The sequence below is a fragment of the Seriola aureovittata genome, chromosome 23 (assembly GCF_021018895.1).
Source record: "Seriola aureovittata isolate HTS-2021-v1 ecotype China chromosome 23, ASM2101889v1, whole genome shotgun sequence".
Lineage (NCBI taxonomy): Eukaryota > Metazoa > Chordata > Actinopteri > Carangiformes > Carangidae > Seriola > Seriola aureovittata.
This window is the reverse complement of record NC_079386.1, coordinates 18,282,059-18,299,694: the sequence shown is the minus strand read 5'-3', so window position 1 is coordinate 18,299,694 and position 17,636 is coordinate 18,282,059. Positions and strand designations below refer to the sequence as shown.

General features: G+C 32.8%; 1 protein-coding gene across 1 annotated transcript; it reads right to left on the bottom strand.

Moving 5' to 3' along the window:
* Positions 1–11,051: 11,051 nt before the first annotated feature.
* Positions 11,052–17,244, bottom strand: fgb (fibrinogen beta chain). Its single transcript, XM_056369980.1, has 13 exons — positions 17,091–17,244; positions 16,382–16,411; positions 16,189–16,289; positions 15,817–15,916; positions 15,175–15,243; positions 14,868–14,982; positions 14,264–14,370; positions 13,955–14,069; positions 13,616–13,735; positions 13,389–13,511; positions 13,115–13,209; positions 12,483–12,673; positions 11,052–11,848 (listed from the first exon to the last, which is right to left on the bottom strand). Exons 1-13 carry the CDS (start codon positions 17,166–17,168, stop codon positions 11,617–11,619), a joined length of 1,476 nt encoding a protein of 491 aa, XP_056225955.1. The 5' UTR covers positions 17,169–17,244; the 3' UTR covers positions 11,052–11,616.
* Positions 17,245–17,636: the final 392 nt, after the last annotated feature.

The window sequence follows — 17,636 nt, the reverse complement described above, 5'->3', positions numbered from 1 at the left end:
CATGCTATACTATGACTTTTTATGACTTTTTTATGACTTTTTATGCCATGCTATACTATGACTTTTTTTGACTTTTTATGCCATGCTATACTATGACTTTTTTTGCCATGCTATACTATGACTTTTTTTGCCATGCTATACTATGACTTTTTTATGACTTTTTATGCCATGCTATACTATGACTTTTTTTGCCATGCTATACTATGACTTTTTCATGACTTTTTTTGCCATGCTATACTATGACTTTTTTATGACTTTTTATGCCATGCTATACTATGACTTTTTTATGACTTTTTATGCCATGCTATACTATGACTTTTTTTGCCATGCTATACTATGACTTTTTTTGACTTTTTATGCCATGCTATACTATGACTTTTTATGCCATGCTATACTATGACTTTTTTATGACTTTTTATGCCATGCTATACTATGACTTTTTTATGACTTTTTATGCCATGCTATACTATGACTTTTTTTGCCATGCTATACTATGACTTTTTTGTGACTTTTTATGCCATGCTATACTATGACTTTTTTTGCCATGCTATACTATGACTTTTTTATGACTTTTTATGCCATGCTATACTATGACTTTTTTTGCCATGCTATACTATGACTTTTTTATGACTTTTTATGCCATGCTATACTATGACTTTTTTTGCCATGCTATACTATGACTTTTTTATGACTTTCTATGCCATGCTACACTATGACTTTTTATGCCATGCTATACTATGACTTTTTTTGCCATGCTATACTATGACTTTTTTTGCCATGCTATACTATGACTTTTTTATGACTTTTTATGCCATGCTATACTATGACTTTTTTATGACTTTTTATGCCATGCTATACTATGACTTTTTATGCCATGCTATACTATGACTTTTTTTGCCATGCTATACTATGACTTTTTTTGCCATGCTATACTATGACTTTTTTATGACTTTTTATGCCATGCTATACTATGACTTTTTTATGACTTTTTATGCCATGCTATACTATGACTTTTTTATGACTTTTTATGCCATGCTATACTATGACTTTTTTATGACTTTTTATGCCATGCTATACTATGACTTTTTTTGCCATGCTATACTATGACTTTTTTTGCCATGCTATACTATGACTTTTTTATGACTTTTTATGCCATGCTATACTATGACTTTTTTATGACTTTTTATGCCATGCTATACTATGACTTTTTTTGCCATGCTATACTATGACTTTTTTTGCCATGCTATACTATGACTTTTTTATGACTTTTTATGCCATGCTATACTATGACTTTTTTTGCCATACTATACTATGACTTTTTCATGACTTTTTTTGCCATGCTATACTATGACTTTTTTATGACTTTTTATGCCATGCTATACTATGACTTTTTTATGACTTTTTATGCCATGCTATACTATGACTTTTTTTGCCATGCTATACTATGACTTTTTTATGACTTTTTATGCCATGCTATACTATGACTTTTTTTGCCATGCTATACTATGACTTTTTTATGACTTTTTATGCCATGCTATACTATGACTTTTTATGCCATGCTATACTATGACTTTTTTATGACTTTTTATGCCATGCTATACTATGACTTTTTTATGACTTTTTATGCCATGCTATACTATGACTTTTTTTGCCATGCTATACTATGACTTTTTTGTGACTTTTTATGCCATGCTATACTATGACTTTTTTATGACTTTTTATGCCATGCTATACTATGACTTTTTTTGCCATGCTATACTATGACTTTTTTATGACTTTTTATGCCATGCTATACTATGACTTTTTATGCCATGCTATACTATGACTTTTTATGCCATTCTATACTATGACTTTTTTGTGACTTTTTATGCCATGCTATACTATGACTTTTTTTGCCATGCTATACTATGACTTTTTTTGCCATGCTATACTATGACTTTTTTATGACTTTTTATGCCATGCTATACTATGACTTTTTTATGACTTTTTATGCCATGCTATACTATGACTTTTTTATGACTTTTTATGCCATGCTATACTATGACTTTTTTATGACTTTTTATGCCATGCTATACTATGACTTTTTTATGACTTTTTATGCCATGCTATACTATGACTTTTTTATGACTTTTTATGCCATGCTATACTATGACTTTTTTTGCCATGCTATACTATGACTTTTTTTGCCATGCTATACTATGACTTTTTTATGACTTTTTATGCCATGCTATACTATGACTTTTTTATGACTTTTTATGCCATGCTATACTATGACTTTTTTTGCCATGCTATACTATGACTTTTTTTGCCATGCTATACTATGACTTTTTTTGCCATGCTATACTATGACTTTTTTATGACTTTTTTTGCCATGCTATACTATGACTATTTATGACTTTTTTTGCCATACTATACTATGACTTTTTCATGACTTTTTTTGCCATGCTATACTATGACTATTTATGACTTTTTATGCCATGCTATACTATGACTTTTTTATGACTTTTTATGCCATGCTATACTATGACTTTTTTTGCCATGCTATACTATGACTTTATGACTTTTTATGCCATGCTATACTATGACTTTTTATGCCATGCTATACTATGACTTTTTTATGACTTTTTATGCCATGCTATACTATGACTTTTTTATGACTTTTTATGCCATGCTATACTATGACTTTTTTTTGCCATGCTATACTATGACTTTTTTGTGACTTTTTATGCCATGCTATACTATGACTTTTTTTGCCATGCTATACTATGACTTTTTTATGACTTTTTATGCCATGCTATACTATGACTTTTTTTGCCATGCTATACTATGACTTTTTTATGACTTTTTATGCCATGCTATACTATGACTTTTTTATGACTTTTTATGCCATGCTATACTATGACTTTTTTTGCCATGCTATACTATGACTTTTTTGTGACTTTTTATGCCATGCTATACTATGACTTTTTTTGCCATGCTATACTATGACTTTTTTATGACTTTTTATGCCATGCTATACTATGACTTTTTTTGCCATGCTATACTATGACTTTTTTTGACTTTTTATGCATGCTATACTATGACTTTTTATGCCATGCTATACTATGACTTTTTTATGACTTTTTATGCCATGCTATACTATGACTTTTTTTGCCATGCTATACTATGACTTTTTTATGACTTTTTATGCCATGCTATACTATGACTTTTTTATGACTTTTTATGCCATGCTATACTATGACTTTTTTTGCCATGCTATACTATGACTTTTTTATGACTTTTTATGCCATGCTATACTATGACTTTTTATGCCATGCTATACTATGACTTTTTTTGCCATGCTATACTATGACTTTTTTTGCCACGCTATACTATGACTTTTTTATGACTTTTTATGCCATGCTATACTATGACTTTTTTATGACTTTTTATGCCATGCTATACTATGACTTTTTTATGACTTTTTATGCCATGCTATACTATGACTTTTTTCTGACTTTTTATGCCATGCTATACTATGACTTTTTATGCCATGCTATACTATGACTTTTTTTGCCATGCTATACTATGACTTTTTTATGACTTTTTATGCCATGCTATACTATGACTTTTTTATGACTTTTTATGCCATGCTATACTATGACTTTTTTATGACTTTTTATGCCATGCTATACTATGACTTTTTTTGCCATGCTATACTATGACTTTTTTATGACTTTTTATGCCATGCTATACTATGACTTTTTTTGCCATGCTATACTATGACTTTTTTTGCCATGCTATACTATGACTTTTTTTGCCATGCTATACTATGACTTTTTTTGCCACGCTATACTATGACTTTTTTATGACTTTTTATGCCATGCTATACTATGACTTTTTTATGACTTTTTATGCCATGCTATACTATGACTTTTTTATGACTTTTTATGCCATGCTATACTATGACTTTTTTTGCCATGCTATACTATGACTTTTTTATGACTTTTTATGCCATGCTATACTATGACTTTTTTTGCCATGCTATACTATGACTTTTTTATGACTTTTTTTGCCATGCTATACTATGACTTTTTTATGACTTTTTATGCCATGCTATACTATGACTTTTTTTGCCATGCTATACTATGACTTTTTTTGCCACGCTATACTATGACTTTTTTATGACTTTTTATGCCATGCTATACTATGACTTTTTTATGACTTTTTATGCCATGCTATACTATGACTTTTTTTGCCATGCTATACTATGACTTCTTTTGCCATGCTATACTATGACTTTTTTTGCCATGCTATACTATGACTTTTTTTGCCACGCTATACTATGACTTTTTTATGACTTTTTATGCCATGCTATACTATGACTTTTTTCTGACTTTTTATGCCATGCTATACTATGACTTTTTTGTGACTTTTTATGCCATGCTATACTATGACTTTTTTTGCCATGCTATACTATGACTTTTTTATGACTTTTTTTGCCATGCTATACTATGACTTTTTTCTGACTTTTTATGCCATGCTATACTATGACTTTTTTATGACTTTTTATGCCATGCTATACTATGACTTTTTTTGCCATGCTATACTATGACTTTTTTATGACTTTTTATGCCATGCTATACTATGACTTTTTTTTGCCATACTATACTATGACTTTTTCATGACTTTTTTTGCCATGCTATACTATGACTTTTTTATGACTTTTTATGCCATGCTATACTATGACTTTTTTTGCCATGCTATACTATGACTTTTTTATGACTTTTTATACCATGCTATACTATGACTTTTTTTGCCATGCTATACTATGACTTTTTTATGACTTTTCATGCCATGCTATACTATGACTTTTTTTGCCATGCTATACTATGACTTTTTTATGACTTTTTTTGCCATGCTATACTATGACTTTTTTATGACTTTTTATGCCATGCTATACTATGACTTTTTATGCCATGCTATACTATGACTTTTTTATGACTTTTTTGCCATGCTATACTATGACTTTTTTATGACTTTTTATGCCATGCTATACTATGACTTTTTTATGACTTTTTTTGCCATGCTATACTATGACTTTTTTATGACTTTTTATGCCATGCTATACTATGACTTTTTTTGCCATGCTATACTATGACTTTTTTATGACTTTTTTTGCCATGCTATACTATGACTTTTTTATGACTTTTTATTGCCATGCTATACTATGACTTTTTTTGCCATGCTATACTATGACTTTTTTTGCCATGCTATACTATGACTTTTGTATGACTTTTCATGCCATGCTATACTATGACTTTTTTTGCCATGCTATACTATGACTTTTTTTGCCATGCTATACTATGACTTTTTTTGCCATGCTATACTATGACTTTTGTATGACTTTTCATGCCATGCTATACTATGACTTTTTTTGCCATGCTATACTATGACTTTTTTATGACTTTTTTTGCCATGCTATACTATGACTTTTTTATGACTTTTTATGCCATGCTATACTAAGACTTTTTTTGCCATGCTATACTATGACTTTTTTTGCCATGCTATACTATGACTTTTTTATGACTTTTTATGCCATGCTATACTATGACTTTTTTATGACTTTTTATGCCATGCTATACTATGACTTTTTTTGCCATGCTATACTATGACTTTTTTTGCCATGCTATACTATGACTTTTTTTGCCATGCTATACTATGACTTTTTTTGCCATGCTATACTATGACTTTTTTATGACTTTTTATGCCATGCTATACTATGACTTTTTTATGACTTTTTATGCCATGCTATACTATGACTTTTTTGTGACTTTTTATGCCATGCTATACTATGACTTTTTTTGCCATGCTATACTATGACTTTTTTATGACTTTTTTTGCCATGCTATACTATGACTTTTTTCTGACTTTTTATGCCATGCTATACTATGACTTTTTTATGACTTTTTATGCCATGCTATACTATGACTTTTTTTGCCATGCTATACTATGACTTTTTTATGACTTTTTATGCCATGCTATACTATGACTTTTTTATGACTTTTTATGCCATGCTATACTAAGACTTTTTTTGCCATGCTATACTATGACTTTTTTTGCCATGCTATACTATGACTTTTTTATGACTTTTTATGCCATGCTATACTATGACTTTTTTATGACTTTTTATGCCATGCTATACTATGACTTTTTTATGACTTTTTATGCCATGCTATACTATGACTTTTTTTGCCATGCTATACTATGACTTTTTTATGACTTTTTATGCCATGCTATACTATGACTTTTTTTGCCATGCTATACTATGACTTTTTTTGCCATGCTATACTATGACTTTTTTATGACTTTTTATGCCATGCTATACTATGACTTTTTATGCCATGCTATACTATGACTTTTTATGCCATTCTATACTATGACTTTTTTGTGACTTTTTATGCCATGCTATACTATGACTTTTTTTGCCATGCTATACTATGACTTTTTTTGCCATGCTATACTATGACTTTTTTATGACTTTTTATGCCATGCTATACTATGACTTTTTTTGCCATGCTATACTATGACTTTTTTATGACTTTTTATGCCATGCTATACTATGACTATTTATGCCATGCTATACTATGACTTTTTATGCCATTCTATACTATGACTTTTTTATGACTTTTTATGCCATGCTATACTATGACTTTTTTTGCCATGCTATACTATGACTTTTTTTGCCATGCTATACTATGACTTTTTTATGACTTTTTTTGCCATGCTATATTATGACTTTTTTATGACTTTTTATGCCATGCTATACTATGACTTTTTTATGACTTTTTTTGCCATGCTATACTATGACTTTTTTATGACTTTTTATGCCATGCTATACTATGACTTTTTTATGACTTTTTATGCCATGCTATACTATGACTTTTTTATGACTTTTTATGCTATGCTATACTATGACTGTTTTTGCCATGCTATACTATGACTTTTTTATGACTTTTTTGCCATGCTATACTATGACTTTTTCATGACTTTTTTTGCCATGCTATACTATGACTTTTTTATGACTTTTTATGCCATGCTATACTATGACTTTTTTTTGCCATACTATACTATGACTTTTTCATGACTTTTTTTGCCATGCTATACTATGACTTTTTTATGACTTTTTATGCCATGCAATACTATGACTTTTTTTGCCATGCTATACTATGACTTTTTTATGACTTTTTATGCCATGCTATACTATGACTTTTTTTGCCATGCTATACTATGACTTTTTTTGCCATGCTATACTATGACTTTTTTATGACTTTTTATGCCATGCTATACTATGACTTTTTTTGCCATGCTATACTATGACTTTTTTATGACTTTTTTTGCCATGCTATACTATGACTTTTTTATGACTTTTTATGCCATGCTATACTATGACTTTTTTATGACTTTTTTTGCCATGCTATACTATGACTTTTTTATGACTTTTTATGCCATGCTATACTATGACTTTTTTATGACTTTTGATGCCATGCTGTACGATGACTTTTTTATTACTTTTTATGCCATGCTATACTATGACTTTTTTATGACTTTTTATGCCATGCTATACTATGACTTTTTTATGACTTTTTATTCCATGCTATACTATGACTTTTTTTGCCATGCTATACTATAACTTTTTTTGCCATGCTATACTATGACTTTTTTTGCCATGCTATACTGTGACTTTTTTATGACTTTTTATGCCATGCTATACTATGACTTTTTTTGCCATGCTATACTATGACTTTTTTATGACTTTTTTTGCCATGCTATACTATGACTTTTTTATGACTTTTTATGCCATGCTATACTATGACTTTTTTTGCCATGCTATACTATGACTTTTTTATGACTTTTTATGCCATGCTATACTATGACTTTTTATGCCATGCTATACTATGACTTTTTTATGACTTTTTATGCCATGCTATACTATGACTTTTTTATGACTTTTTATGCCATGCTATACTATGACTTTTTTATGACTTTTTATGCCAAGTTATACTATGACTTTTTTATGACTTTTTATGCCATGCTATACTGAATTTTTTACGACTTTTTATGACATGCTATACTATGACTTTTTATACCTTACTATACAATGACTTTTTATGCCATGACATACTATGACTTTTTTATAACTTTTTCTGCCATGCTATACTATGATTTTTTTTGCCTTGCTATACTGTGATTTTTTTTTGCCATGCTATACTGTAACTTTTTTTGCCATGCTATACTATGACCTTTTTATGATTTTTTTTACAATGCTATACTATGACTTTTTTATGACTTTTTTTGCCATGCTATTCTATGACTTTTTTTGCCATGCTATAATATGACTGTTTTATGACTTTTTATGTCATGCTATACTATGACTTTTTATGCCTTACTATACTATGATATTTTCATGACTTTTTATGCCATGCTATACTATGACTTTTTTATGACTTTTTTTGCTATGCCATACTATGACTTTTTATGTTTTACTATACTATGACTTTTTTATGACTTTTTTTGCCTTGCTATACTATGACTTTTTCATGACTTTTTATGCCATGCTATACTATGACTTTTTCATGACTTTTTATGCCTTACTATACCATGACTTTTTATGCCTAACTACACTGACTTTTTTATGACATTTTTTTGCAATGTTATACTATGACTTTTTTAATGACTTTTTATGCCTTACTATACTATAACTTTTTTATGACTTTTTTGCCATGCTATACTATAACTTTTTTATGCCATGCTATACTATGACTTTTTTATGACTTTTTTTGCCATGCTATACTATGACTTTTTTTGCCATGCCATACTATGACTTTTTATGTTTTACTATACTATGACTTTTTCATGAGTTTTTATGCCTTACTATACTATGACTTTTTTTGCTATGCTATACTATGACTTTTTTTTTGCCATGCTATACTATGACTTTTTTATGACTTTTTTTGCCATGCTATACTATGACTTTTTTATGACATTTTATGCCATGCTATACTATGACTTTTTTTATAACTTTTTTAGCCATACTATACTATGACTTTTTTAGCCATACTATACTATGACTTCTTTAGCAATACTATATTATGATTTTCTTGCAGTTTTTTGCCATACTATACTATTACTTTTTTATGACTTTTTTTGCCATGCTATACTGACTTTTTTATGACTTTTTATGCCATGCTATACTATGACTTTTTATGCCATGCTATACGATGACTTTTTTTGACTTTTTTTGCCATGCTATACTATGACTTTTTATGCCATGCTATACGATGATTTTTTTTTGACTTTTTTTGCCATGCTATACTATGACTTTTTTTTTACTATTTATGCATTACTATACTATGAGTTTTTATGACTTTTCATGCCTTACTATACTATGACTTTTTATGTCATACTATGTTATGTATTTGTATGACTTACTGTATTATTATTTTCTATGCCTCACTATACTATGACTTTTTTTGCTTTTTCTATACCAAGCCTTTTTAATATTTTATGACTTACTCTCTTATGACTTTTTATGCCTTACAATACTATGACTTTTTATGACTTTTTATGCATTACTATATAATGTCTTTTTATGACTACTTATCCTTACTATACTAACTTTTTGTGACGTTTTGTGCCTCACTATACTACGACTTTTTATGCCTTACAATACTATGACATACTATACTATGAATTATTATGACCTTTTATGCCTTACAATACTATGACTTTTCATGCCTAACTATACCATGACTTTTTATGCCTTGCTATACTATGACATTTTACGCCTTATGTCGTTCTTTCCTTACTATACTATTAGTTTTCTTATACTTCTTACACCTTATTATCATATGACTTATTTTCCTTACTATTATGTTTTCACAACATTTTCTGCCTTAATATATATAACTACACTATCAATTTGCCCTTTATTCAAATGTCATTGGATTTACTTTGATGTTTCTTTTTCTGCCAGATCACTGTCTGTTATGTGTTGACATCCTACTTTTTGTTTTCATGCTGATGGCCTTGAGCGAATACCATCTACCCTTCCAGTTCATCCACATCACACCATCATTTGTGCATTGCCTGGCCATTTGGCGCGTGTATGCTCCACCGATGTAGTATCTCCCATTGGGAATGGCCGAGTGGTAGTGGTTGTACCATCAGCCACGTCTATCCTCCCTGGACCACTTTTTGCAGGGATCACTGGTGATCCTGGTTCAAGAAAACAATGAAAAAAGTTGTGAGTGTGCTGTGCTGCACTTCAAACTTATATTTACAAACGAGTGGGCTCCAAAAAACAAAAAACGTCTCTAAATCATTTTGTTTATATACTCAAAAGAAGATTGTTTTTTTTAAATTTTTTACTTACCACGCTTATTTAAACTGGAAGACTTGAGTTAGGAATTTCACAAAATGTATTTCTTAACATACTATGACATTTTTATAAGTTACAATAGAATGACATTTTTTTATAACTTATTTAACTATGTAAAATAGGTTTAATGTGTTAAGCATGTAAAATAGTTTGACATTACTTTGTGTAGTATTACGTTTTTTAAATGACTATATCGTGACATTTTGAGTTTTATTTTTATACTATGACATTTTTCAATGACTTACTATATATTAACATTTTTTCTTTCTATTCTATGACATTTTTTCATGAATCACTATACTACAACAACCCCTATAATTTACTATAATATGATATTTTTATAACAGACTTTAGTTCGACCTATAATCTACTAAACTGTTCTATAATTTTAACTGTTATACAATGTAAATATACATTTTATACACTTTTATACTAATTAACATAGTATACTATGCTAATTTTGACTTCTCATAGTATGGCATTTTATGAATAAGTATACTGTGGCATTTTTTCATGACTTAATGTACTTTCCATTATTATAATGTCCTATTACATTGTTTTTATCTCTTTACACAATGATACTCATGGCTTCCTGAAGTTCAGTAAAACAACAAGCAGACCAGACAGAAAGTATGTTCCTCAGTGTATTTATTGAGTAGCAGAGGACAGTTGGGATCAACTCATCCTAGTAGTGCACTCTGAAAACGTCACACATAACAAGAAAGGACAGATCACAGCACGTTCACTTACAACCCATCAGGTTATCGTATCAGAGTTTATCTGACAATTTTTTTTCTTCTCTTCTTTTATTTTTTAATTTTATGAGCTTAATGCTGCAAGTAACTTTTTAAAGTAGATTTTCTTCATCTTCATTTCTTTCACACACACTATCCAGACTGAGTCGTGTTAAATGTGCATGTCCCTAACCAACAGGCTACAGCCAAAATAAAGAAACACATCAGTATGAGTTCAACATTACAAAGTTTTTGATGTTCTGGTGGTTCATTAAACCCAAAGCCCTATTGGGACATTTTGTTTTTTTGGTTTGGTTCTTTCAGAGCTGAAGACGCCTCTTGGAAGAGAGGAAATCTATAACCAAGTCCAGTTGCCCTGGATTCAACTCTTGTTGGATTTACTTTGGTGTTTCTTTTTTTGCCAGTTCACTGTGTGTTATGTGTTGACATTCTCCATCTTGTTTATCTGGAGGCAAAGTAAGGCCTGATCTTCATGCTGATGGCCTTGAGTGAATACCAGCTCCCCTTCCAGTTCATCCAGACCATGCCATCATCTGTGCCGTGCTTGGCCATTTGGCGCGTGTATGCTCCACCGATGTAATATCTCCCATTGGGATTGGCCGAGTGGCAGCGGTTGTACCACCAGCCACCTCCGTCCTCCTTGGAGCACTGTTTGGAGGGATCACCGGGGAGCCTGGTTCAAGCAAACAAGGACAAAAAGGTGTGAGTGTGATGTGCTGCACCTGAAACTTTTATTTAACAACTTCTTCTGGAGAAGAACCGGCTTAAATTGGATCATTTCTTTCCTTGAAAGAAAATGTTTTGGAATATTTGGGCCAGGACATTTTTATGTCTTACATTATAGAAGATATACAAATATAGATTTTATTTTTATAATTTACCATACTATAAAATTTTTATGACTTACTATATTATGGCATTTTGTTAATCCTTTCTATTCTATGACATTTTTTAACTTAACATACTATACTAATTTCCATGAATTACTATTACATGTTTATAACTTTCTATACTATGACATTGTTTATGACGTAGTATACTGCAACATTTCTTTTAATATTTTCATCACACTATGAAATGTTTTATGTTACTATGCTATTTTTTATGAATTCCTATATTATGATGTTTTTTCACCCTGAAGAGTTGGAGACTATATATGGTACATTGTTCATAAAGTTAGCATAATGTCTCATACAGGACTTACTCATTGGTATGTAGTTAGGGAAATGACAAATTACATATTTTGATCTTCATATACTGCATTACTAGATGTACTGTTTTTTATCACACACAGAGAGAACACCTACCAGTTGTCGTTGTCTCTGTCATAGGTGCTGAACATCATGCCATTGTGTATGGTCATGGTGCGGTTTTCACCAAAGAGCTGCAGGGATCCGTCCAGGAAACAGTTGCCAGCTGTACCGGAGTAACCATCAACCGCCAGCACGTAGTTGGATGTCTCTGATTGGATAGTGAACTGGCGGTACTGGGCGTGGACCTAAATGATAACAGATACCATTTGACACTGAGTTTCATCCCAAAGTGAAACATCCACAATTTGACACTTTTTTTTTTTAAATTCACCGGTTGGAATTAAATTATTCAAATGATGCAAAGTGTGTGAATTTGTTATTAACACATTTAGACTCATTTTTATTTTCATTTCTATTTAGGGCTGTCACTAAACTACAAACTTTTTGGTCTAAAAAATGTAAGAAAATAGTGAAAATTCATCATAATTTTCCTCACGCCCAAAATTACGTCATTAGTTTAATGAACAGGCTAAAAAATTAATGATATTCACTTTGCTACTGCATCAGACAAGGAAAAGTCTCAAAGCTCTACATTTGAGAACCATAAACAAGATCATGTTTGGCAACAGCTGCTGATGAATTTTCTGTTAATCAATGTATCATTTAAATGAAACCTTAGGACTCACCTTGGCTCCTGTCCAGTCCTCCATCTCAATCAGAACTTCAGTGGGGCCCATCTTGGTCAGCTGACTAATGCGGTCATTTCCTAGCCAGTATTCACCTGTCACATGACCAAGGAGAAACACGTGACAGTCAGCCACAAATTACCGTAATAATAATGAATATGAGTATACATGTCACAGCTGAAATTAAGGAAATGCTAAATCAAGATGTCTTAGATCATGTAATGGTTTCCACTCATTGTGCCAGTGGTAAGATTCTTGTTTCGGATTGTCTTACCGGGAGTCTCACAGTGACCCTTGCCAACATCAAAGGCGATGTTGCCGAATCCACGACGATAATTGTCCCAGCGTCGGCCAAAGTCAACACTGCCATCAAGCCTGCTCTGGATGAGAAGCCATCCTGGGAAAATAAGACAAGTTCTCTTGAAAACACTGAAATGTCTCCTGACAACTTCCAAGGTATTTCAGAAAGTAAAGCAAACTAAAACTGAATTATCCTCTCACCTCCATTTTGGCTGGACTGATCACAGAAGACCTTGTATGGCGGGTAGAAGGCGTCAGGCTGGATCAGGTACATCTGGGAGTCTTTTCCTCCACGACGGAAGATATCCTCACACTCCTTACCTGAGTCACACAAGAGAAGAGGTGGTGTGAGGTAAGAGCTTTATTGATTTCTATTCTAAACCTGCTACTAATGGGCCCCAAAGATGGCGATATTGGTTATTTTTTCCATTCTTAAGACCAATGGCCAATACTTTGGTCCAAAACAAGGTTATGATGGACCAGATGTCCATGAAATAGCTTATAGATATTGAATATCCACAAAGGATGAACAACACTTACCAGACACCACAGGTATGGGACATTTGGTCTTGCAGGGCTCTGTGCACCCCTCCCTCTGGACCTGGATTGCCTTCTCCAGCTTCTGGATTTTCAGCCTGATCTTGTCCAGGACTCCCTGCAGTCACAACAGATCAGACATTACATTCAGGATGGATGTTTGTCGTCTTTAAGATTGGATACACCAGCTTCTTTGATCAGGTGATTACTTTCAAGTGATGTCATTTGTTTTGACAAGGAATACTACTACTCCTAATAATCATGTTTGGATGTGGCTGTGATTAGGGATAACTGCCACTTTCAAATATTTACCTGCAGGACTCTGATGTTGGAAGGGAAGACAGTGTCCACCGTCTCCTTGATGTAGGCATGTTGTTCCTCCACACTGTCAGTGTACTGACCCACCACCCTGCTGTTGTCTGACGGGGAAATTATGGGGGAGAGAGATAACACTGATATTAGGTACATGACTTTTAAGAGTTTTTATTTTTTTTAAAACATGTTTTTACAGACTAGATTTAACTTCCTTTTATCCACAGACATATGGATCTTTAGGAAGAGCAGGTCCATCAAAAAATAACGCATTCTACTCTTCTATGCATTCAATAACCACTTATGTTGTCATAGATTAACTCTTACCTAAACCTCAGGTTAACAAAGCAGATTAACAACCTTTACAAAAAGCACTACCTCAAAGAGAGTTACACCTAATCTTGGAACAAAATAATCTTTTTTTTTTGCACATAATTAATATACATATATATATATATTTGTTACCCAATAAATCTGTAGATTTTAGAGGTACGATTTAAAGAATTTAAAAGTGCCGGTCTGATTTTCCAGTTTAACTTGAAACAACTATCTACCATCATCATGTATCTAACAAAACAAACATGAGCTCTTTCATTGGTCTCACCGGTGATGATTCTCTGCCTCTCCCTCAGAGAGCTGGACATGCTGTTGACGTAGTTGAAGATGTTGTTGGAGGATCTGGACAAATCGTCCACCTGAGGCTTGAGTTCATTAACGATCTGTGAAAGACAGATGCAAATAAGTAAAAGTATAACAGGTCGACCCCATTGTTTTTTCTCAATGACAACAGCAATTATATTCAGCCAATTGATTATATAAACTGATTTGTGGTCCCTACAGATCCACTAGTGACAAGCATTGAAGACAAATCAACCGTCTCTAAAATCATTCAGTGGCTCAGTTTAATTTACCGTCCTGACATTCCTCTCTTGCTTCTGCAGTGTGGTCTTCAGCTCACAGCCAGTTGGACACAAAACACCCTGGTGGACATGAAAATCTCTGGTTAGTCTCCTGCCCTTCACTGACTGAAATACATTAGTACATCACTTGTGTTTTTGTTTTCATTGTAAACTACTGTTATTTACTGTTTTACAGGTAGAGTTATTTTCTCTGTTTTTTTCCTGTTTTATTGATATAGTGTGACATTAATAATTGTTGGTTTTATTTGTTGTTTTTGTGTGTGGACTCCAGGAAGAGTAGCGAGCACTGTGTGGAAGCTGATGGGAATCCAAATAAAGACATAAAGAAATAAATCAAACCTCTACCAATGGAGAGTCCAGATTTTGTGAACTGGGTTGTTTCATCAAATTAAAAGGGTTGGTGTCTGGTCTCAGTCAAAAGGACAAAAAATCTCTATATATAAACATATAAATAATTGAAACCAAAGCGTCCTTGAATGAAGGCGTCTAGAAAACTATATGCTTTTGAAAATGGTCAGCAGAAATTTAACAACCATGCAGTTTGCAGTTACTGAGCTGAAACATGTAAAAGCTGAAAGCAGAGGTCGGGTGTTCGGGTGTTCGGGTGTTCGGGTGTTCGGGTGACCCTCCTACCATCTCATCTGAGGCGTGCGTGCATCCTCCGGCCTCCGGCTGCTCCTCCCTCTCCTGCACCTGTTGTCCGGTCGGAGCGGCGGTGGGACGGCCACGATACCTGGACACAAACCGGGACACCCATAAGAGACACTGCCATGTCTTCATTTTTAAACCAGCCTCGCACTGCTGCAGCTACATTTAGTCAAATCAATGAGCTACTTGCACATTTATCTGACAGCTGTAGTTTTTGATTTTACAATCAAATCGAATGATCAGCTACATAACATTAGTATGTTAACGATATTAGCACCACCTCAAGAAGAGGTGCATCAGAAATAATAACAGAAGCATCTTCCCGCCCTTTGAGAACAAGGAATCTAGGGAATGTACCTGCCGCGGCCGCTGACGGGCGGCGGGGAATAGCGGTTGGCGTTGTAGCTGTCTCTGCCCCTCTGTAGTGGACGATGACCACGAGCATCTACCGACGCTCCCTGGGCAGAGACATGAATAACAAAAAACTTAATCAAATGAAATAAGATATATCACATAAATCTAATCATTTAAGTAAAGTTGTTACACGTACTGTTTTATTCCGTGGTAAGCCCGTGGCGTCCTGCGTGAGATGATAGAAAAGTGTTGTGAATATATTTGAAGATACAAATCCAAATGTATAATTACTGTACATGTAAACACTGACATGTTAAAAAAAAAAAAGGTGAATGATAAAGATAGTGGCCAAAATCAAAATCACTATATCAAAGTATTTTTCTTTAAAAAACACCTTTTTGATTTTTTTTTCTTAACGGATAAATAAATAAAACTTTTACTATATGAAAATAAAATGAATTTAGTGAATGAAATAAAATATGTTACTGTCATTAAAACTTGTATGCATCCGTGAATTCAAACATAATTTTTTTAAAACAAAAATGCGTTATAATCGTAATATCAAATTATGGTTTAAATTTAAATAATGAATTAATTCAGACTTTGAATTTAGCGGGTAGAAAAAAAAAACCAATATAATCTGACATTTCATGTTTATTTAACGACCAGTGTCATTTATATTGTAAGTTCACAAATTTACACTTTCCGCATTAAATTTTTTTAATTTAGGCAAATAAAAAGACTTTTATGTTTCCACCTGTTTAATGATGCAATAAAAATATTTACTCTAAAATATTCAAGTGGAATATTCTGGAGGTTTTACGGGTAATAGGGTCTGTACATTTCTTTGATGATCAGTCTGATAGAATTATTAAAGTTTAGAAAACTCATGTGAACACACTCACGTCATAGTCGTCATAGTCCAGATTATCCTGCGCCCAGGCGACGTACACGCACAGATACAGCAACAGCAGCGTCCTCATGGTCCAAGCTCAGTGATGTTGCTCTTGTCAAACTCTGGTCTTCACTTTGCCTTCACTCCTCTTTCTGCCCCTGATGCTGATTTGAGCAGGTATTTATCCTTCGCCTCCCTGGGTCAGTGACTGTCCTCCCCCGCTTTTATTGATCTGCTACAACTGGCCAGTAACTGCTGGGGCAGTTTACCCGCCCTGAGTCACACGGTCGATACGAAGTTTGTGAAGGAACAAAAGGGCAAAAGGACTGAGTTTCCTGATAAGTCACAATGTGCTGAACATATGTGCAAAAGAAGTTTCCACTTTGACCATTTTTGGTTTTCAATCTGTGCTGTCACGAATCCAGTGGCTGCAGAAACTGTTTGTGTAGGATGAATTTCAAAAGAGTTATCCTGGCTAGACGAGTGGCTTAACATAATTTAAATTTATATTAGATCTTTCTTCACACGGTCTTGGCTTAAGGCCACTGAGATCGTG